A 22,963-nucleotide genomic window follows, 5' to 3' on the forward strand; every position below is an offset into this window, starting at 1 on the left:
AGCCACAGGTCTTCTGTTTTGCAAATAAAGTTCTACTGGAACATAGCTAGGGCCCACCATTTACATATTAACTGTGTAATTATCTGTGTATTAGGCTGCTTTTGAACTCTACAAAAAGTGGTTGAGCAGTGTGGTCTGCAAAGCCTAAGACAGGTAGTAGCTGGCTCTTTCCAGAAAAAATGTGCAGACTTCTGGTCTAGATCTAGGAAAGTAATTGTAACAGCTTGGGGAAAGGAAGGGGGAGGGGAGGGGAGGGAAGAAAAAGGAGTGGGCTCAGAGCTGGGGTCTTTAGTATGGAAACCAGGGAAGGCTTAGAGGAAGGAACTGGGATGCAGCCACCACCATGCCTAACAATGTGGGGATCCCTCCTAATGTGAGCTGAGCCACAGTATAACCTTCCAAACTGAATTATCTACATCATTTTTTTGGGTGACTTCCTAGATGGTGAAGAAAAGAAGACTTCTCTCCAGTCTTTCAGAATTAGCAGCATATTAACAATGTAAAACCAAGCACAGGTAATCAAAAACGTTTTAATGATTAATTTTAGACATTATTTAACATTGTGGGTATATCCAGATGAGCTTAAGCACACTTTGACAGCACACTATTGAATGTTATAGTTTCTGTGTTGAAATATGTAAAGACATTCTCAAACTAGTACCTAGGAAGACATACATTTACAAATATACACATTCTAGATTTGATAAGGTAAATGTAAACAGATGCCGTGACTCCTTCCAAACAGAAAACCCACAAGACTAATTAAGAGAACCCAACTGGCTCCCTGTAATATGAATGTGCAAAATTAAAGCATGATAAACTGATATTTACATAAATATCAAACCATTCATTTATACATTGTCAATGACCTTCTCAGATGTGTCACGAGTGGTTCAATGAATGTATTTTTCCTCCTGTGGAGAAGGTATTCAGAGGCTAAATTCCAACACTTTAAAATGACACACACACAAAACAGTCTATCTGTTTGACCCCTGCTTCTAGGGTATGAGACATGATTTTATGATAAGCAGTCTTATTTTTAAACAAGCATTTCTAAATAAATCTTTAGAGTCAGAGCAGGGAAAAAAAAACCTTACAGGTGCTATTAGATTCACATTAACCAAACCATCTCTACTCAGTTCTCCAGTTTTCTCATGCTGCAGCTATCTGTTTAATTTTACCTTGAATTTTTCTAAAGTCCTTCCCACCCCACCCTTCCCCATTCATTATGGTAAGCTAGGCACATTTTCAAAGGAAGTTTGTGTCAAAACAGATAGATAGCAGTAGAGAAATCAATCCGAATTTGGACCCTGGCAACTGGTCCCCGCACTGCTCATCTATGGGCCTCTGTCAAATGGTTAACTATTCAGTTATGTCTCTTGAAAAGTATATATCTTCTCTAAGTGGAAAGCAAAATGGGCTTTGTTTCCTGTATAAAAACACTTACACTTCTGACATTTAAAACGGCCTACTCATCCTACACACTTCCTGAAATCTTGAAGACAAAGAATATATATTTAAGTTTCATCAAGACTGCTTTAGCTCCTCCCTCCCTTTTTTACATTATTAATAGTGGCACTCAAAATAAAAAAATAAGATCTGTTAAAAAGTTAAACTGACTGTTCCACTAGATCTGAACCTGCCTGATTTAAAGCCAACATTACAAAAACTGAAGGTGCCGATTTCACACAGACAAGTCACCTGAAGTTCTGTGTCACACGTTAGGTTTCATAAATCATGGTTGTTGATTTTTCTGAACGGAGCTATAAGAAATGAATAAAAACTTGAAACATACCCTAATTGAACTAATAAGCTTTGGGCCCTGCTTTTTCAATTTTAAGGCATGTGTGTTTCTCTACTGTAACAACATTATACAAATTTACAATCACATGCATGATCTATAGTTAAAAAAAAAAGTTTGGATTACAGTGTTATTAAATTGTGAATCACAATTCAGCACCTATCATGTTATAACTAATAAGGCAACAGCAGTGTCGTGTACTACAATAACACGCCCTCCACAGTCTAGCGCAGGGGTCGGTGAGAGCCCAGAAATGTTAAAAAATCTTATGCCTACTTGGATAATCTGTCTACATTTTCTAGGGGTTTGGAATTGATGGAAGAGGTCCTACGTGAGTCACACTATTGTAGGCTGACTAGTTACAGCAGCTGTTAACGAGCATCGGGCACAACTCAGATGTGCTTACAATCAGACGATGTGGTTCAGAGGCTGCCAACCCTCGGACCTCAGTCCTTCCGCTGCTTCCTTGGCTTCACATTGTTCTCCAGGGAAGAAAAGCTGCTGATGTGGCCGTTCACGGCGGCCACAGAGCCGTTCTGGTGGTCCTTTTGGTGCTCTCTCCTCCGGGAGACCCCCTTCTTGTTGTAGGTCTGCAACACATAAGGGCAGATGGGAGCCACGGCGGGGGTGGGGGTGGGGCCCGGCCACATCCCTAATGCCAGGGCAAGAGCCTCTGGGGACCGGTGCTACCGTATTAAGAAGCAATGTCTGTGCCCAAGCGACCTGGAAAATGTTTTGGGTTTTTTTTTTTTGCCACTGGTTTCAATCATTCTTTCATTTTCTGAGGCTCAGCCTGGGTATGTTCACTGAGTCACGGGCAGAGGTATGGATGTTGTTTGACGATTAGACTGAAAATACAGTTCACACTTCACTCGGCTCTGCCCTGCTGTCTCCCGCTGTCACTCACATCCTCTGCCTTCAAACTGTCTCATGGCTTTAGCAACTGTCTTGGCCCTTTACTTACAACAGCACTCTGCCATGAATGGCAGTCAAAACAGGTGTGACTTCAGCTCTGTTGGGCCCCATCTTTTCTCTAATAACCTCCCTTGTATCTGTCATTGCCCTGAAGTGCAGCATGAGCTACCAGCCAGGCAGGAGGAAGATGCAACCCAGAGCTGCACCCCAGATATGTCTGGGAAAAGGTGTCTGTCTGGAAGGGGCGCAGGGAGGCCAAATGTGCTGGGCACCCCCCGCCCTGGCATGGAGGGGGGCTGGTGCTGCTGCATGTGATCTGCCTTTCCTGCCTCTGCTCAGGGACTCTGATTTTGCTCCTGCCCAGCCCCTGTGCCTGCTCGGAGCCAGGCCCAGCTCACGGAGCAGGGACACACGAGACCCAGGGGGAATGGGAAGTAGGAGAGTCAACAGTGACCACACAGGTCAGGCTCCCCCAAAGCATCAGCCCTGAACAAGCCCTTCTGTGGGCAGAAACCTACACCGCATCGTGCACTTGAGAACGATCTGCGCCCCCAAGCCCGAGCAGTGTGGGGAGGAAGTGTAAGAAAACCGGGGAAAAGGCTGATTTCTTTCTGTAGCTGGGGACTGTAATGGAAAATTCTTCAGATATTTAATTTAGCCCTGGAGTTCAGGGCAGTGGGGCTGAGAGACTGAGATTGAGACTCATCTATGCCATGTCTGCAGCAGCCCCAGGGAAGCAGAACGGGACAGCTCTGCTTTCCCACAGGGACCTGGAACCTCTTGTGCCAAAGCCCCAGAACTCCAAGGTCTGGCCAGACTTCAGCACCTTCCACAGTGGCAGTGACCCCACCTCCACCCTGCTCCTGCCAAGGCAGGGGCTTCTCAATAAAGGAATGAATGAGGGCCTTGGCTGCAAAGACCCCAAATCCCAATCACCACACAAGAGTGAGATTTACCTGAATGTAGAAGTTTGTGAAGAGGGTGATCAGAGAAATCATGTATCCAATCTGGAAATACAACCAACCGAGAGGGAAGGTACACGGCCAGATGACCCCACAGCTGGTCTGGATGATGGTCAGCACAAACTGAAGCTGGGTGGGGAGGAGACAGAGCTGAATATGCGGCCATGGCCCAAGGTCAAGGCGTCTGCCAAATGGGCGCTGTACCCTGCACCCCCGAGTCTGGGAATGAACACTTACTAACCTTTCTGTAGGTACAGAGGTCATTTCAAAATCATGAAGCATATGCTAAACATATCCCAAACCTCTTATGCATCTGTGTTTGTCTTATGTGTACACTCCTCCCTTTCCAACTGCTGCAGTCACCTTCTCTAAAGCTCGGGGAATAGCCAGCAACGCTTTCATTGTATATTTGGAAGTTCTGGGAGTAGATTTACAACATACACACATCAAAATCCTTATGTTGTACACTATAAACTAATACAGTATTATATGTGAATTAGCTCTCAATGAAGCTGGAAGGAAGGAAAAAAGTGAAAACATTTTAAAAAACCCAACACACACACACACTTCAGAAATACAGTATAGGAGATGCAACTGTACTTTTTGCTAATTCTTCATAAAGGAAGGATGGGCATGGAGTGTATGTTTAGAGGGACCAGGAACCTCACTGCAGGATGTGCAATCCCATGGGACCCTTTCCCCATCCTTATCCGTGGACCTTCTGATTTGGTGAAGGCTGGGGTTGGGAGACAGACTTACTTTCTTCCTAGGATATAGTGCTAATTCCATAGATTATTTCTGGCAGGTACATCTTGAGAAGCAGGGAACGGCGAGAAGGGGTTAAGATAAGGGACAGCTGCTGGACGGGGACCTTTAAGGAGTGAGTGGAGGACGAGGCTCCGCCCACGGGATTTCGGGCCACCTCTCAGTGTTTCTATGTAGGGAACTGTTTTTTTTTGTTGTTGCTGTTGTTGTTTCCTTTTTTTAAGGTAAGTTTTCTAGACAGAAGTAACTGTAAGTGGCGCATAGAATAAATACAGGGAAACTAGGTGCAATCGTCCACCTCAAAGGGCAGAGGCCAACAGGAGACCAGCTCTCCAGCCTGCTCTACATGTGGCTTCAGCAGAACCACACTACGTGCAGCAAGTCAAGCCTGGCATCACTTCTCATGTGTAATGAGGAGGCGGATGAACAGTGAGTCTTCCTCACAAGTGGGTGAGGGGACACAACAAGGATCGTCCGGCAGCCGGCAAAGAGGTGCTAATGAAACACCAAACACAGAAGCAGCTCAGAAGGTCTTCTCAAATTTTTTTTCCCTAGATGGTTATTTTGCAACATTGAAGAATCACAACTGACACAGAGGGATCTGAATCAGCTTGGTTTCCTTAGAAAAGAATGTGTTAAGAAGGCAAGACCAGGGCTAAGAATTTAGTATCTAATGTCAACGAGTCAGCTAGCCCTAGGCTATCGCCTCCGCATCCTCCTCTATAAAGTAGGGATAACAACATAAAATCAGGCTACTGGAACAATCCCTGTAAAACTGCTCGCTTGACATGAGCACGTGGTAAGCTCAAGGAATGTCAGCATTCGAACAGTAGTGATAGTATTAGTAATCAGTTTATGAAAGAAATCACAAGGGGGGAAGAAAAGGCTATATAGTATACTGACAACCAAGGAAAGCTTTAACAAGGACGGTGGGAAATAACCATCAAGTGCAAACAGCTGCTGGGACGTGGGCCCAGGAAGGGGCTGTCACCTGGGGCACTGCAGTGCCATCCCCGCCACCACACGGGCTGAGCGGTCGCCTGGCACCTGCATCCTTGCTGCCTAGTAACCTACTGGCAAGCTGGGCTCGTCTGGCGGGCTACAGTCCATAGGGGCGCAAAGGGTCGGACATGACTGAAGCGACTTAGCACAGCCTGGACTCGCGCTCCTCCCAGCAAATCCTGGCACTCCTGGAAACATAGGCACACAGACGCACCTTGGATTTGGATTATAATTAGAAAACACGGACACACATGGATGTTCTGTGCACAAACTAAGAAGAAAGGGCTGAACTTAAGAGTCCAAGGATTCTGTTTAGTCTTTGTTCCCTGATTCAACTAGCTGCCTGCCCACTGGCGTGGTGTCTCCATTGACTGAAATGGATGGAATTCTCCGCTCTGCTCACTTCAAGGTGTTTAACTGGATTGAGAGAGAGGAAGGATGGGAAAGGCACCTCTCAGGAGCTAGTCAACAACACCGAAGCCAGGAGGGCAGCAAGGGCGGCCCAGGAAGAGCTCAGCGCCCCCCAGGCGGCAAGTCCTGGCAGAAAGAGGCTGCCTGACTCACCAGCTGGCCCTGCGTGATGTACTTCTTCCACCAGAGGTACGGCCGCATGGACGGGATGGACGACAGGCCGTAGTACGAGTACATGAGGACGTGGATGAAGCTGTTAAGTGTGGCGCCAAAGTAAGCTGTAGGAACAGAGGGAATTGGTGAGGAGGATGCATCAGTGTCCTGTATGTGACAGGTAACAAAACCCAAGATTCTTTTTAAATTCAAAAATGAAAAAAAAAAAAAAAAAAGTTTTTGAACAGGCAAACACTGCAGCAGCAAGCTGGCACTGCACGGGCGTGTGACCAGAAATCAATTTCCACACGGGCAGGCAGCCGTCAAGAGGCTTCAAGCCCAGGGTCAGCTATCAGGTGGGCATCCAACCAGGAGTCAGGAACCACCCACCTCGCTCTGGAATCTAAAGGCTTTGCTGCTTGGCCGCCACCCACTCCCAGAGGATGCTGCCCAAGTGCCCCGATACTGCATTGAAGCCTTGGGGAAAGACAGCCGCAAAGAGTGGGAAGCTCAAAGCTGGCCGTCTCTACACATTTGCTGAGGTCTGGGGAGGAGGGCTGTGGTGCAGAGGCCATATATCCTTATCAGTAAGACAGAGTCTAGAGCCCAGTTCCTTAGAGATGAGAGATCCATTATTTACGTCACAATTTGTCATTTCCAGTAGAATCACCCAGTCTTTTCTCAGACTCTCGGTCCTCTGCCCCCATAGCCAGCAACCAAGCAAAGCAACCAGCTTTCCCCTCCCTCTGTGGTCAGGCTGGGCTATGACAGTAACTGGGGGTGTGACCTTGGACGAGTCATATCCATTCTCTGATTGTTTCTCATTTGTCATTCTGCGGGATCTGACATTTAAAGCCTTCTTCCATTGGGGCTTTCCAGGTAGCTCGGACGGTAAAAGAATCTGTCTGAAATGCAGGAGACCCGGGTTCAATCCCTGGGCCAGGAAGATCGCCCTGGGAAAGGGAATGGCTACCTGCTCCAATATTCTTGCCTGGGAAACTCCATAGACAGAGGAACCTGGCAGGCTACAGTCCTTGGGGTTACAAAGAGTTGGATAAAACTGGGTGACTAACACACTTTAAAATGTGGGCAGGTGCCGTTTCTATTAGAAAGTTAAGTCAGATAACCTACAGCCAGGGAGCGCGAGCTCTACCAATCCTTCTACTGTCTCAGGGTTCTCCCAAAGTGGAAGGAGCTGTACTTGGAAAGCTCTTGCTGGTTCTAGATTCCTCTAACTGTGTGCATCCTGGTGGGCCAAGTTAATCAAGGGCGGTGCTATCCTGGGGGAAAACACGTGAGCAGACTGAGAGGATCAAGTTTGTCGGTGATGGATATCAGGAACTCTGACCGGGACATATTAGCCCTCCTGGGCTGAACCCGACGGGGACAACCTCATCGTAGGGAACTACGGGACACTTCCAGACCACAAGCTTTCCATATCCTTCTTAGAGAATTTACTTCAAATGTTGGTGCTTGTCCCAGAAGCTGCCCAGCTAAACATGCTCCAGGAATGTGAGGGTCACTATGTCAGAGGATGTGCAGACGCCTTGAGGTACTGCAGCGAAAGCTTGTTCCCTGAAGCCCACTCCTTGGCACGTTTCCATCTTCCTGGTCTGTCCCTGCCAGTCAAACACCTTCCAAATGTGTATAGAAACAAGGATAAACAACCTGGAACAGAGAATTCTGCCCAGATTTGTTCAAGTGCCCCAGACTGGAATCTGGTCTTTCCCTCATCCTGCCGCATTAGCACAGGGTGTGCCCCAAACCAGAGAAAGGATCTGTCGGCTTGCTGAGTGCACAGGCCACGCAGACCGTCATTAAAGGCAATCTGGACACCACGGTCAAAGGCCTGACCCAGAAACCTGCAGAAACGGCACCTTTCCCCTCAGAGCCTTAGTTTCAACTCAGCCTCTCTGCTCACACCTGTCCCCAAAGACGTTCAGACTCACAGTGGCCGCAGGGGACCCAGTTCATCACGAACCACCAGATGTTGAGCATGCTGGCGTGGTGATACACATGCAGGACCGTGATCTGGTGGTTGTTCTTGCGGAGGATGAAGAAGAAGGTGTCCATGAACTCGATGAGCTTGGAGAAGTAGTACCACCACAGGACGCGGATGATCTAGGACGAAGGGGCTGTCAGCGTCTCCCGCAGGGTTGTGCGCCCACCCCGGGACCTCACCGCCCCACTAGCCCCGCTGAAGCTAGTCTCTCTGCAGGGCCTTTGACCAGAACACCTGGGGGTGGGTGGGGGGTTGTGAACGCAGGGCAAGCTCTACAAGGGCTTCACGCCCTTCACAACTCTTTAACAAATCCCTGTAGGCTGCCTGTTCCCTCTGGAGCCATCGGAGGAGGAAAACCACGAGAAAGGCACTTCCGATTTCAGGGGCTGGCGTGGAGCAGGTGACAGGACACACGGCAGAGCGAGAAAGAAACCTGGATGTCCAGTGCTGTGCTGTGCCTGGTGAAATGCCGTACAGGGGGCTCTTCATGGGGGCTCTGAGGAAATGACTGCCAGGCTGAGGGTAGACTGCAGCCTTTTATTTAAAACAAAACCCTGAAAAATACTCCAGTATGGAAGCTGGACTCTATAGATCACACCCAGAGGTGATGATTAAAGACATCACCTGATGAACCTGTTTATGTAAACAGAGAGCAAATACTGGTAAGCGCATGCACGCTGTCTTCCCTGGAAGATGTTAACAGGACTCACTTTTGCAGACAGGGAGATTTTAGTTCCCCTCCTATACGTTCCAGGCTGCTTAATTTCCCTTACCATGGGCACACACCGCTTTTAAAATTCTTTTTAAACAATGTCCACAGGGATTACCTGGATGGCCATCTTGTCTCTGGTACAATTTCTTTATTAAGAAAACAAAGAGCCAGTACCTTCATGTCCGCTTCTCCTCCACTGCGTGTGCCCTGACAGAAGAAGTTGTACTGGCCTTCCCATACTCCCGTCACTAACTGGGGAAAAAAGGAAAAGAGAGAAAAACCCAGTCACCAACAAAATCAGAATCAGGAAATGCCCTATTCAATTAGACTTCATAGTTTGAGAATCCGTGTAGACTGTGGGCTGTGCGGGGTCAAGGGTGCTCTGGGCAAGAAAACCATGATGACAGGGGAGGGTGAATTGGGGGAGTTCAAAAGCCTAGGGACTCAGTTTCCTGAAGGGTGGGCCCAGAGCCACTGCAGCCGCCTCTACAGGCCCTGCTTGGCCACGCTGCCTTTCTTCAGAACCCTCTGTCACAAGCACCTCCCCAATCCTGAGGCCCAAGGGATCCAAACATGTGTGGGCTCCTGCTCTGATCCGATCAGGGTCCTGCCCTGCCACGGCCTTGGGGGAAACCACTGGCTTTCTCAAACCTGAATGCGTAGGCCCAGAATGAAGTTAAGGACACGTTGAAAGGCAGATGGATGGGCATCCAGCAGGTCTGGGGTGGGGCCCAAGAATTCCTATTTCTCGTAGGTTCCCAGGTGAACCTGAGGCTGGTCTAGAGCCCTCACTTAGAGAACCATTGCTGCCAGCTTGGGGCAACTGAGTCCAGCCTCAGCCTCTTCACTGTTTTCTGCATCACCTGCAGATCCATGGCTCAGATCTCTGAGAACTGAGCTGTGCCCACAATGCAGAATTCATCTGTGGCAGGGTGGGCACTGCAGTGCCACAGAGAGGACCCTGACGTGAGGGGCAGAGTGCAGGGTCGCCAGCTCCCCCTGGGGGCCTCAGCTGCCATACCAGGTCAACACCTGCTGGGGGGGACCTAAGGACCTGTTCCAGAGGGAAGGTGTAATCTGAGCCCCTGTGCATGTCCACTGTCTACCCACTGCATCCCAGCCAGCCAGACACCCACGAGATGGGCCTCTTTCTCCATGTAGACTGCAGCTCACCACCTCCTTCTGAAGCTTTGGCGTCCTCAAGTGTTCCTGGTGGCCCTCCCTCTGGTGGTCAACGGGGCAGGGGAGGAGAAATCAGAGGTGGTCTACTTCATGCCTGAGCTCATCGTGGATCCCAAATGAGGAACCGGCCCCCAGGCCTCAGTGTGTGGTTCTTGGCATGTTCCCCAGTCCAGATGCATGAGCATCACAAGGCAACTCAAGTGACATGCAAATGCCAGGGCCCCAGCTGGACTGTCAGAACCAAAACCCCAGAGAATCTAACACTGTGCTTTTTAACGTGTGGTTCCCACCCAACAGCAGCCTCTCCCAGGAGCACCCAGGAATTTGCTAGAAATACAGAATCTGGGGCCCAACCCTAGACCCACCAAATCAGACATTGCTGGGTGTGAAATTCCGTGGTGTAAGAACAGGCTGTTTAGGTGATTTTCGAGGCAACTGATGTTTCAGAACCACTGGCTTTAAACAGTGGTTCCCATCCCAGCTGTATGACAGGCTTACCGGGGGAACTTTTAAAAATGACGAATGGCTGGCCTCCTCCAGGCCACTGTGGGGCCTTTCACAACACACTCAGGCAAGTGGGATGTGCAACTAGGAGTGGGAGCCACTGGTTTCATGCTATCTGATTCCAGCAAGAAACAGTTCACCTACCAGTGTTGTGAGAAAGATGTAACTGACACACAACAGAACCTCAAGGTTCTCCCACAGAGCATGACTAGGGCCGGGGGCTGCATGCAGGGAACGTCAGCTGATCACAAGGGTCTGAAGACAAACAGGTCAACTTCCATCCAGTCTGACCTCAGAGATAGAAGCCAGCAGTGGGTGTAGCCACTGTGCTCACACTCAACACCCTGCTTCAATATGACTTTCCTTCTACTAACTTCCCTTGTTATTTTTGCTTTGCATTGTCATCTTGTGCACCTGAAAAAAGCATGAGTTATGTGGCCAAAGACAAGCACAATGATTCAGAGCACATCATTTTCTAACGAAAATAATCCAGGAGTAGGGAGCAGAATTTACCAAGTCACCTAAATTCCCCTAGCCCTTGATCATGTTTTACTCTAAGAGGAGAAGGCTGGATTAAATTATTTCCAAAGGTTCTGTTTTAATTTTTTACAGTACTACATTAATATTTTTTGAAAACAGGTCACATGTAAACTATACTATCTTCAAAAAACCAGACCCACAGAGAATTTATTGGAAGGTGTATTATCTTTCTGGTCTTTCCCTTTCTAAAGTCATGCCCGTTAAGCATACTGCATACAGACCTATTAGAAGTCCCAGCAATCAAGAAATAAAGCCTGAGTCTAAAGCAGAGACAGAGAGAGAGAGAGTGTGTGTGTGTAGCACTTGTGCTAGGGTGGAAACCTGAGGGGAGAGAGGTGTCATCTCAACTCAGTGTTCTTTGCTGCCCTTCCTTCTATCCTATGAGGAAACTGATAAATTATCTACTGCAGCTGGAGGGTACGGAAAAAGAACTTTTTGGAACTCTACTGGATTAAAGGATGGAGACAAAGAAGCCCAGATTACAGGTGTGATCCTCTCCCAGGTGGGATACACTCTCCAAGGGCAAAATCTGTTTCTTCTTCTATAAAGTGCACACCGCTCCCCTCCCCACTCTGCACCTTGAGCCCAGTGGGCTGTTTCCTGAATTGATGTTTCTGATCACAGGTGCAGCGAGTAGAGACAGCGTAGAAAGTTCAAAGCAAACTCAACACCACTTCTGGGCATCTGCTCTAAGTATGCGTACTTTTTCCCCTTGACAGTAAGAAGGGGCAAATGTTTTCAAATACACCAGAAGAGAATGTAAAGTCTTTGTTCACAGAGGCCTTCTCTTAAAAATAGAAACTTGAAGGACTTCCCTGGTGGTCTAGTGGTTAAGACTCCTCCTTCCAAAGCTGGGGACGTGGTTCAATCCCTGGTCCAGGAATTAAGATCCCGCATGCTGTGGGGCAACTAAGCCCCCAAGCCACAATGAAGAGCTCTCCCAGCCAAAGAAATTTAAAAAAACAACAATATTAAAGGTTAGTTAGTGCTTGTGCTCAGTAGTGTCCGACTCTCTGCAACCCCAAGGTCTGTAGCTTGCTAGGCTCCTCTGTCCAGGGAATTTTCCAGGCAAGAATACTGGAGTGGGTTGCCATTTCCTCCTCCAGGGGATCTTCCTGACCCATGGATCAAACTTGAGTCTCCTGAATTGGCAGATTCTTTCACTGCAGCACCTGGGAAGCCCCCAAAATAAAGGTAGACTTAAAAAAAAAAAAGAAACTTGTAGTTCTTTCATATCATATCACCAATGGCGGGGGTGGGGGGGGGAGGGGGAGGAGTGCACTTAAATACCATAAAACAGGAAACCAATAAAACTTTATTTACAAAAACAGACAGCAGCTCTTTAGATCTTAGTTTCCTCACTCCTCAAATAGGATAAAGACTGTCTCCTGTTCAGGTTGCCATGGGAAGTTAATGAGATGAAGTATGGAAGGCTTATCTCACCCAGCCTGGTAGAAAAGGTAAGCACAGTAACTGCTGGAAACAACCATTACTTTATCCTTTTCAACTGCAATGCTCTCAAAATTTTCTCTATCCTTCAAAGGTCAGCTAAAATTCTATTTCTTCATGACTGCTCTCTTGAGCACTCCAGGTCAAGCCTGGTCTCCTGCCTCTGGGCCAACCCTACCATGACTTACACCTATCTGCTCACGTGATCTTTAAGCCCTGTGTCACTGGCTCTGTCTTAAGCTCTGCTGTCTAAGTTCTTGGCGGCACTGGCTGCAGCTCCCTCATCCACAAAATCCAACAGAGGGAGGACTAATACACAAGAGATGCTGAACAAATATCTGCTCAACTAACCACAGAGTTCAAGGTGCTGCTTCTTGTCCCTTAAATCTAGACCTGCTGTTTTATTTGCAGGAAAAAAGTCTTCTGTTCACAAGATGAAAACCAGTCCTCATCAAATGTCCTACTGGGGACATGTTAAGTTTTAATTCTTGAATATCCTTGGCTTCAAAAGGGATAGGATAAAAAAAGGAGGTGGGGAGCAGGGGGCAGGATAATTTAACACATGAGGATTGAGCATTGGAGTTCAAGTTGATTTATCTAAGCCTCTCTGCACCTTTTGTAAAGGTGGCCGGTATCAGGACCCTGGTCTCTCTGTTCCCATCAGAAGAAAACAGTGTGTCTGAGTAACAGCCCAGAAGCTCTCAGAGCCAAGGCCTGGCCTCCCCTCCAGCCTGTGAGGAGTGCTTCAGAGGAGACAAAGCTCTCGACAGGCCTGGCTTCCTCCCAAGAGCAGCTCTGGTCCATCCCTGAACGTTCAGCACCCTGCAGCCTGGGGGAGGACCCAGGGGGCGGGGCCAGCGGCGAGGTACCGGAAGTGAGGGCAGCAGGGTTCAACCTTGACTTCTGAGCATCACCTCGAGAGGGCAGGACCGTGCTGCAGTGGAAAAGCAGGCATTGGCGAGCAGCTGGCCACCACCCTCCCCAGTCCTTGATCCCTCCAGCGACCGAGGCAGCACCAGGTACCCTACATCTGGCTTTTCCCAAGTAACCAAGACATAAACAGCACCACAGCAAAGCATTGCTCCCCTTCTTTGGAGTAAAGCAAACTTAGTTAGGCCAGGAGCATGTGCAGAGCTATAATTAAAGCCCAGCTAGAAGCTTTCTTCTCTCCTTATGAGACAAATTCAATAAGCAAAGGGGGTTTCATGCATCTTTTCAAAGAAGAAAACTGAGGAGAACATCACTGCTGGGTCTGGATGATGCAGTTCATGGAGAAAAGCATTTCAAGTTGATTTTCTGGGTAAGAGATGACTTTTCTCATCTAATACCACAATTTAACCACAAATAGGGCACATACCCTGTAGTACGATAACCACTTCCATGGCACTTACTGAAACGCTACCGCAGCATCTCAAGAAAACAAAGTCACCTGAAACACTAAGAAGACAAACGTCCTCCTGTGTGGCCCTTATCAGTCACTCACCCGACATCCCAAGATCTCAGAGCAACACGATGATCCCTTTTGAAAAGGGGCTAATGGTTTTAGTGATGAGAGTTTGATGAGCTGTGTGGTTATATCCATCTAAGCAGAAATGGAATGAAAGGTAACGAGAACAGACACGAGAACAGACACTAACCATGGTAAAATTCAACCATCTTAGGACCCGAGGGACTTTGCTAAAATGAGCAACCCCACCAACAGTGTGTGAGGCTGACGTCTTCACAGATTTGACTGTCCCTGTGGGTGTGTACAAGTGTGTACTTTTTTAGACCTGGATCAAGTTCATGTTTTTACTAAGGAAACGTGAGTAGCGACGTGTGTGGTCCAGAGTCACACAGCTTCTACATGGCACTGGTGGGACCAGCACCTGAGAAAATCTGACTCTGGGTTCAAATGTAATCTCCAACAGAACTTCCAAGCTCCTCTGACCTTCTTTGTCTGTTCTGAGTCCTTAATAAGAACACAACGGAGACACTCTAACCATGAAGAATTTTATGGAAAATCAGACCTTTCACTGGATCTTTACCTTCAGCAGATGTTTGGTTTAAAATGAACCATAAGACCTAGAGAAACCTATGCAGGTCAGGAAGCAACAGTTAGAACTGGACAGTTAGAACAGTCTGGAACAACAGACTGGTTCCAAATAGGAAAAGGAGTATGTCAAGGCTGTGTATTGTCACCCTGCTTATTTAACTTATATGCAGAGTACATCATGAGAAACACTGGGCTGGAAGAAGCACAAGCTGGAATCAAGATTGCCGGGAGAAACATCAGTAACCTCAGATATGCAGATGACACCACCCTCATGGCACAAAGTGAAGAGGAACTAAAAAGCCTCTTGATGAAAGTGAAAGAGGAGAGTGAAAAAGTTGGCTTAAAGCTCAACATTCAGAAAATGAAGATCATGGCATCTGGTCTCATCACTTCATGGGAAATAGATGGGGAAACAGTGGAAACAGTGTCAGACTTTATTTTTTTGGGCTCCAAAATCACTGCAGATGGTGACTGCAGCCATGAAATTAAAAGATGTTTACTCCTTGGAAGGAAAGTTATGACCAACCTAGATAGCATATTCAAAAGCAGAGACATTGCTTTGCCAACAAAGGTCCATCTAGTCAAGGCTATGGTTTTTCCTATGGTCATGTATGGATGTGAGAGTTGGACTGTGAAGAAGGCTGAGTGCCAAAGAATTGATGCTTTTGAACTGTGGTGTTGGAGAAGACTCTTCAGAGTCCCTTGGACTGCGAGGAGATCCAACCAGTCCATTGTGAAGATCAGCCCTGGGATTTCTTTGGAAGGAATGATGCTAAAGCTGAAACTCCAGTACTTTGGCCACCTCATGCGAAGAGTTGAAAAGACTCATTGGAAAAGACTCTGATGCTGGGAGGGATTGGGGGCAGGAGGAGAAGGGGACGACAGAGGATGAGATGGCTGGATGGCATCACCGACTCAATGAATGTAAGTCTGAGTGAACTCCGGGAGTTGGTGATGGACAGGGAGGCCTGGCATGCTGCGATTCATGGGGTCGCAAAGAGTCGGACACGGCTGAGTGACTGAACTGAACTGAACTGAAGACCTAGAGACTGTCATACTGAGTAAAGTCAGTCAGACAGAAGGAGAAATATCGTATGACATCCCTTACATGTGGAATCTAAAATGAAATGATACAAATCAACTTAGAATGCAGAAAGAGACTCACAGACTTAAAGAATGAACTTATGGTTGCCGGAGGAGGCAAGGATGAGGGGGAAAAGAGATAGTCAGGGAGTTTGGGATGGACATGTACACACCACTATATTTAAAATGGATGACCACAAAGACCTCCTGTATAGCACATGGAACTCTGCTCAAAGTTATGTGGCAGCCCAGATGGAAGGGGAGTTTGGGGAAGAATGGATGCATGTATATGGATGGCTGAGCCCCTTCACTGTTCACCTGAAACTATCACAACATTGTCAATCAACTATCAGATCAGATCAGTTGCTCAGTCGTGTCCGACTCTTTGCGACCCCATGAATTGCAGACCTATAGCCCAAAACAAAAAGTCTAAAAAAATTAAAAAAATAAAATGAACCATGAATACTCCCAAATGAAAAGTACCTTTTCTCTAGGGTTTAGCTGATCAATCTTAGCAGTGCTATTATGGAACAGGGTCAAGTCAAAGCATGTGGGTTTGAATTTCACATCTCTCCTGTCCAGAGCAGAAGGATGCCCATTAAGATAATTTCATACCCGTGACCTCCAAATGTGCTTTTTTCCACTTAGGACCAGGAACACCCCTGGGTTACAGCTGACTGCAATATTCTTGGTTACGTCATAAGGACAGGCTCTGTGCACTAGAGGAGGCTTCAGAACAAAGCAGAAACAAACAGCTTGTCCTCAGAGCAGCCTGACACAGGCATGTCTGGCATTCTCCCCCAGCCTCGGGCCCTATTCTCTTACGCTGCAGTTTGTTTCTCTCACTGTTCAGTGTCCTGAGCGGTGGTTTCCGGTAGGCTGCTTCCACACGTCCCACAAAGAACACTCATTTTGTATTTTATGGGGCTGCAGGTGGCTGGGAGAGAAAACCCAAGCTGAGATAGTGTTCTGAGAAGGTGATGCACAATGGCCTGAATCTCAGACTCGAATCCCAGGTCCAACCAGGACTTTGCCTCTGCAGGATGGAGTCAGTAACCATGTGACGAACACTGAGTGAGCGGGACCAGTACCAGGCACAGGCAGGTAGTGTATATGTCTTTGCTGTGATTCCAGACAAGTGCCTGCTCTTCTTGCCCAAATACTTGAAGGCTCGTGACTAGGTCTGTCTTGCTGTATACAGAAGCCCCAGGAGAGCATCCTCTGAGATTTCCAGCTTACCTACTGACTCCTGCTTTGCAAACTGAGTCTGCTTTAGCTGAGCATTTGTAGACTGGTACCTTGTTATACCGGGCTTCCCTGGTGGGTCAGCAGTAAAGAATCTGCCTGCAATGCAGGAGATGAGGGTTCAATCCCTGGGTCAGGAATTGGAGAAGGAAATGACAACCCACTCCAGGATTCATGGAAATCCCATGGACAGAGGAGCCTGCCAGGCTACAGTTCATGGGGTCGCGGAGAGTTGGACAACCCAAATGACGACTGAACAACCCACCACCAGCTTGTTAACAGCGGCTGCAAGGCCAGGTTAACAAGGTCTGCAGGTCAGTTAAGAAGAGTCTAGCCTGGCTCTGGACCAACGTCAAAGCTTTGTCTCTACTGAAAGGCCTTCCCTCCCCGTCCCCTGTGTATGCAGCTCAGGCAGAAGCTGTCTGGGCTGCATCCTTCTCTCTGAGTGCCCACTGCAGGCATTCTCTAGGGCAGTGCCAGGTGAATGGATGGGCAAGTAACTGAGGCAATGCTTCCCCTCGAGAGAGGTTTCTTTCTGAGCAAGGAATTTCAGCTGTCAGGGAACTGTGAGTAAGAAGTGTCTGAGGCAACAGTCAGGTCTTTCTTGTAAGTATTAACCTCACCAACATTTTAGCCTCTCTACACCTCTGTTCAATAGGCAAAAGCAGAAGAGTACTAAACGTCTTTTTCAAAATATTTTTGTAAACAAAATCATTTTTAAATAAAATGCAATAATTACTTGCCAGGTCTTTCAAGTGTTTTTCTAAATCTGGTTTTTCCCACAATAACCTATCTATTTTAGGAAAGCCTGAAGGGAAAGAAAAACAAGGCTGTTTAGAATATAATGTTACCAGAGCAACTGCTCTGTAGCTCTATTGAGGACCTTCAAAGCCAGAGGCGGGGAGGCAGTGCTGCAGGTGCCTGGGGAGACGTGTCGACAGCACTGACTCCACAATTACAGAGAGGCTGGAAAATAAAACACCTGTCCCATCAAATGCTCGATGTCTTTCATCTTCCCTATAAAGAAGTCCCGGACGTTTTGATGAGAAGATTCAAATGAAAAAATGACTTCTGTTCTCGCAGTGCAGGCAACCGGACTAAGCACAACCATCACCCCCGCTGTTAGCACAGTGCACAGATGCTACAGGGACCAGCCAAAGGGCTCCAGCACCACTGATGCCTAACTGTGAGGCGAGTGTCGTGTTAACTGCTCAGTCGTGTCTGACTCTGCGACCCCATGGACTACAGCCCACCAGGCTCCTCTGTCCATGGAATTCTCCAGTCAAGAATACTGGAGTGAGTAGCCATTCTCTTCTCCAGGGGATCTTTCCAATTCAAGGATCGAACCTGCGTCTCCCACATTGCAGGCAGATTCTTTACCATCTGAGCCACCAGGGAAGCCCTGATATAAGGTGCTGCTTCCCTGAGAAAGAACTCAGAAAAGAGGAAGTGAGCTTATATTCAAGTCCTTTAAAAAAAAAATCTCTCTTCTTTAGTTCAGTTGCTCAGTTGTGTCCGACTCTTGAATCGCAGCACGCCAGGCCTCCCTGTCCATCACCAACTCCCGGAGTTCACCCAGACTCATGTCCATCGAGTCAGTGATGCCATCCAGCCATCTCATTCACTGTCGTCCCCTTCTCCTCCTGCCCCCAATCCCTCCCAGCATCAGAGTCTTTTCCAATGAGTCAACTCTTTGCATGAGGTGGCCAAAGTACTGGAGTTTCAGCTTTAGCATCATTCCTTCCAAAGAAATCCCAGGGCTGATTTCCTTCAGAATGGACTGGTTGGATCTCCTTGCAGTCCAAGGGACTCTCAAGAGTCTTCCCCAACACCACAGTTCAAAAGCAGCAATTCTTTGTCGCTCAGCCTTCTTCACAGTCCAACTCTCAGATCCATACATGACCACAGGAAAAACCATAGCCTTGACTAAACAAAACTTTGTTGGCAAAGCAATGTCTCTGCTGTTGAATATGCTATCTAGGTTGGTCATAACTTTCCTTCCAAGGAGTAAGCGTCTTTTAATTTCATGGCTGCAGTCACCATCTGCAGTGATTTTGGAGCCCCCCAAAATAAAATCTGACACTGTTTCCACTGTTTCCCCATCTATTTCCCATGAAGTGATGGGACCGGATGCCATGATCTTCATTTTCTGAATGTTGAGCTTTAAGCCAACTTTTTCACTCTCCTCTTTCACTTTCATCAAGAGGCTTTTTAGTTCCTCTTCACTTTCTGCCGTAAGGGTGGTGTCATCTGCAAATCTGAGGTTATTGATATTTCTCCCGGCAATCTTGATTCCAGCTTGTGCTTCTTCCAGCCCAGCGTTTCTCATGATGTACTCTGCATGTAAGTTAAATAAGCAGGCTGACAATATACAGCCTTAACTTACTCCTTTTCCTATTTGGAACCAGTCTGTTGTTCCATGTCCAGTTCTAACTGTTGATTCCTGACCTGCATACAGATTTCTCAAGAGGCAGATCAGGTGGTGTGGTATTCACATCTCTTTCAGAATTTTCCACAGTTTATTGTGATCCACACAGTCAAAGGCTTTGGCATAGTCAATAAAGCAGAAATAGATGTTTTTCTGGAACTCTCTTGCTTTTTCGATGATCCAGATGTTCGCAATTTGATCTCTGGTTCCTCTGCCTTTTCTAAAACCAGCTTGAACATCAGGAAGTTCACGGTTCACGTATTGCTGAAGCCTGGCTTGGAGAATTTTGAGCATTACTTTACTAGCATGTAAGATGAGTGCAATTGTGCAGTAGTCTGAGCATTCTTTGGCATTGCCTTTCTTTGGGATTGGAATGAAAACTGACCTTTTCCAGTCCTGTGGCCACTGCTGAGTTTTCCAAATTTGCTGGCATATTGAGTGTAGCACTTTCATGGCATCATCTTTCAGGATTTGAAATAGTTCAACTGGAATTCCACCACCTCCACTAGCTTTGTTCGTAGTGATGCTTTCTAAGGCCCACTTGACTTCACATTCCAGGATGTCTGGCTCTAGGTCAGTGATCACACCATCGTGATTATCTGGGTCGTGAACATCTTTTTTGTACAGTTCTTCTGTGTATTCTTGCCACCTCTTCTTAATATCTTCTGCTTCTGTTAGGTCCATACCATTTCTGTCCTTTATCGAGCTCATCTTTGCATGAAATGTTCCCTTAGTATCTCTAATTTTCTTGAAGAGATCTCTAGTGTTTCCCATTCTGTTGTTTTCCTCTATTTCTTTGCATTGATTTTTGAAGAAGGCTTTCTTATCTCTTCTTGCTATTCTTTGGAACTCTGCATTCAGATGCTTGTATCTTTCCTTTTCTCCTTTGCTTTTTGCTTCTCTTCTTTTCACAGCTATTTGTAAGGCCTCCCCAGACAGCCATTTTGCTTTTTTGCATTTCTTTTCCATGGGGATGGTCTTGATCCCTGTCTCCTGTACAATGTCATGAACCTCCATCCATAGTTCATCAGGTACTCTATCTATCAGATCTAGACCCTTAAATCTATTTCTCACTTCCACTGTATAATCATAAGGGATTTGACTTAGGTCATACCTGAATGATCTAGTGGTTTTCCCTACTTTCTTCAATTTAAGTCTGAATTTGGCAATAAGGACTTCATGGTCTGAGGCACAGTCAGCTCCTGGTTTTGTTTTTGCTGACTGTATAGAACTTCTCCATCTTTGGCTGCAAAGAATATAATCAATCTGATTTTGGTGTTGACCATCTGGTGATGTCCATGTATAGAGTCTTCTCTTGTGTTGTTGGAAGAGGGTGTTTGTTATGACCAGTGCATTTTCTTGGCAAAACTCTGTTAGACTTTGCCCTGCTTCATTCCGTATTCCAAGGCCAAATTTGCCTGTTACTCTAGGAGTTTCTTGACTTCCTACTTTTGCATTCCAGTCCCGTACAATGAAAAAGACATCTTTTTTGGGTGTTAGTTCTAAAAGATCTTGTAGGTCTTCATAGAACCGCTCCACTTCAGCTTCTTCAGCGTTACTGGTTGGGACATAGACTTGGATTACTGTGATACTGAATGGTTTGCCTTGGAAACGAACAAAGATCTTTCTGTCGTTTTTGAGATTGCATCCAAGTACTGCATTTCGGACTCTTTTGTTGACCATGATGGCTACTCCATTTCTTCTGAGGGATTCCTGCCTGCCGTAGTAGATATAATGGTCACCTGAATTAAATTCACCCATTCCAGTCCATTTTAGTTCGCTGATTCCTAGAATGTCGACATTCACTCTTGCCATCTCTTGTTTGACCACTTCCAATTTCCCTTGATTCATGGACCTGACATTCCAGGTTCCTATGCAATATTGCTCTTTACAGCATCGGACCTTACTTCTATCACCAGTCACATCCACAGCTGGGTATTGTTTTTGCTTTAGCTCCATCCCTTCATTCTTTCTGGAGTTATTTCTCCGCTGATCTCCAGTAGCATACTGGGCACCTACTGACCTGGGGAGTTCCTCTTTCAGTATCCTATCATTTTGTCTTTTCATACTGTTCATGGGGTTCTCAAGGCAAGAATACTGAAGTGGTTTGCCATTCCCTTCTCCAGTGGACCACATTCTGTCAGATGTCTCCACCATGACCTGCCCATCTTGGGTTGCCCCACGGGCATGGCTTAGTTTCATTGAGTTAGACAAGGCTGTGGTCCTAGTGTGATTAGATTGACTAGTTTTCTCTGAGCATGGTTTCAGTGTGTCTGCCCTCTGATGCCCTCTTGCAACACCTACCGTCTTACTTGGGTTTCTCTTACCTTGGACGTGGGCTATCTCTTCACGGTTCTCCAGCAAAGCGCAGCCGCTGCTCCTTACCCTGGAGGAGGGCTATCTCCTCACCGCCGCCCTTCCTGATCTTAAACGTGGGATAGCTCCTCTAGGCCCTCCTGTGCCCGTGCAGCCACGGCTCCTTTGACGTGGGGTTGGTTCTCCCTGCCGCAGCCCCTAGCCTTGGGTGTGGGGTTGGTCTTCCCCGCTGCAGCCTCTGGCTTCGGGCGTGGAGGCGTGGGGTAGCTCCTCCCGGCCGCCGCCCCTGGCCTCGAGCGTGGAGGCGTGGGGTAGCTCCTCCCGGCCGCCGCCCCTGGCCTCGAGCGTGGGGGCGTGGGGTAGCTCCTCCCGGCCGCCGCCCCTGGCCTCGAGCGTGGGGGCGTGGGGTAGCTCCTCCCGGCCGCCGCCCCTGGCCTCGAGCGTGGGGGCGTGGGGTAGCTCCTCCCGGCCGCCGCCCCTGGCCTCGAGCGTGGGGGCGTGGGGTAGCTCCTCCCGGCCGCCGCCCCTGGCCTCGAGCGTGGGGGCGTGGGGTAGCTCCTCCCGGCCGCCGCCCCTGGCCTCGAGCGTGGGGGCGTGGGGTAGCTCCTCCCGGCCGCCGCCCCTGGCCTCGAGCGTGGGGGCGTGGGGTAGCTCCTCCCGGCCGCCGCCCCTGGCCTCGAGCGTGGGGGCGTGGGGTAGCTCCTCCCGGCCGCCGCCCCTGGCCTCGAGCGTGGGGGCGTGGGGTAGCTCCTCCCGGCCGCCGCCCCTGGCCTCGAGCGTGGAGGCGTGGGGTAGCTCCTCCCGGCCGCCGCCCCTGGCCTCGAGCGTGGGGGCGTGGGGTAGCTCCTCCCGGCCGCCGCCCCTGGCCTCAGGCGTGGGGGCGTGGGGTAGCTCCTCTCGTTGCAGCCCCTGACCTCGGACACGGGGTAGCTCCTCTCAGCCTTTCCTGCGCCGTCGCAGCCTGGCACTCTCGGCCGCTGCCCCTGACCTCGGACGTGGGGTAGCTCTTCTTGGCCGCCGCCCTTCGGGCATGGGGTACCTTCTCTTGGCCACGCTTCGCCTGCGCTTAGTGCGCCGGTCGCAGCCGCCACATTTACCTGAGATGACCCTACCGACACCAGCTTCAGATGCTTTACACAGGACACCCAACAAATCGTCCAGTTTTTGTTTTTAAAAAGAAGGTCAACATAGATATAACAATTATCCCAGAGGCATGACCTCACAGATACAGCTGAAAGAACACTTTTTAAAGACTATTTTAAAAAGCAGTACAGCAAATGGTTAAGTTTGAGACCCAGTCATCTCCAACCACGGATGAAAAAAAAAAATTCCAGGTTATGGAGTGGGAAAAAGAACAAGCAGTGAATTTTTGATACATAGTAACTGAAGCTAGAAATGGATGAAATAGCAGATTAGACCCAACTGAGAGTACAAGTGAATTAGAGGAATGCAGAAGAG

At 48.1% G+C, this 22,963-nt stretch overlaps 1 protein-coding gene across 3 annotated transcripts in view; it reads right to left on the bottom strand.

Moving 5' to 3' along the window:
* Positions 1-516: 516 nt before the first annotated feature.
* Positions 517-22,963, bottom strand: part of ELOVL5 (ELOVL fatty acid elongase 5) — a 73,740-nt gene continuing 51,293 nt past the window's right edge. For all 3 annotated transcript variants that reach the window (XM_086370774.1, XM_086370775.1, XM_086370773.1), the window contains exons 4-8: positions 8,898-8,975; positions 7,959-8,130; positions 6,010-6,134; positions 3,673-3,807; positions 517-2,391 (exon numbers count right to left, since the gene is read on the bottom strand). In XM_086370774.1, coding sequence (XP_086226900.1) covers positions 2,248-2,391; positions 3,673-3,807; positions 6,010-6,134; positions 7,959-8,130; positions 8,898-8,975 — 654 coding nt within the window. In that variant the 3' untranslated portion in view covers positions 517-2,247. The remainder of the gene's footprint in view (positions 2,392-3,672; positions 3,808-6,009; positions 6,135-7,958; positions 8,131-8,897; positions 8,976-22,963) is intronic.

Source organism: Bos grunniens, chromosome 23, assembly GCF_055505025.1.
Source record: "Bos grunniens cultivar Pamir isolate PY7600 chromosome 23, Bosgru_T2T1.0, whole genome shotgun sequence".
Taxonomy (NCBI): domain Eukaryota; kingdom Metazoa; phylum Chordata; class Mammalia; order Artiodactyla; family Bovidae; genus Bos; species Bos grunniens.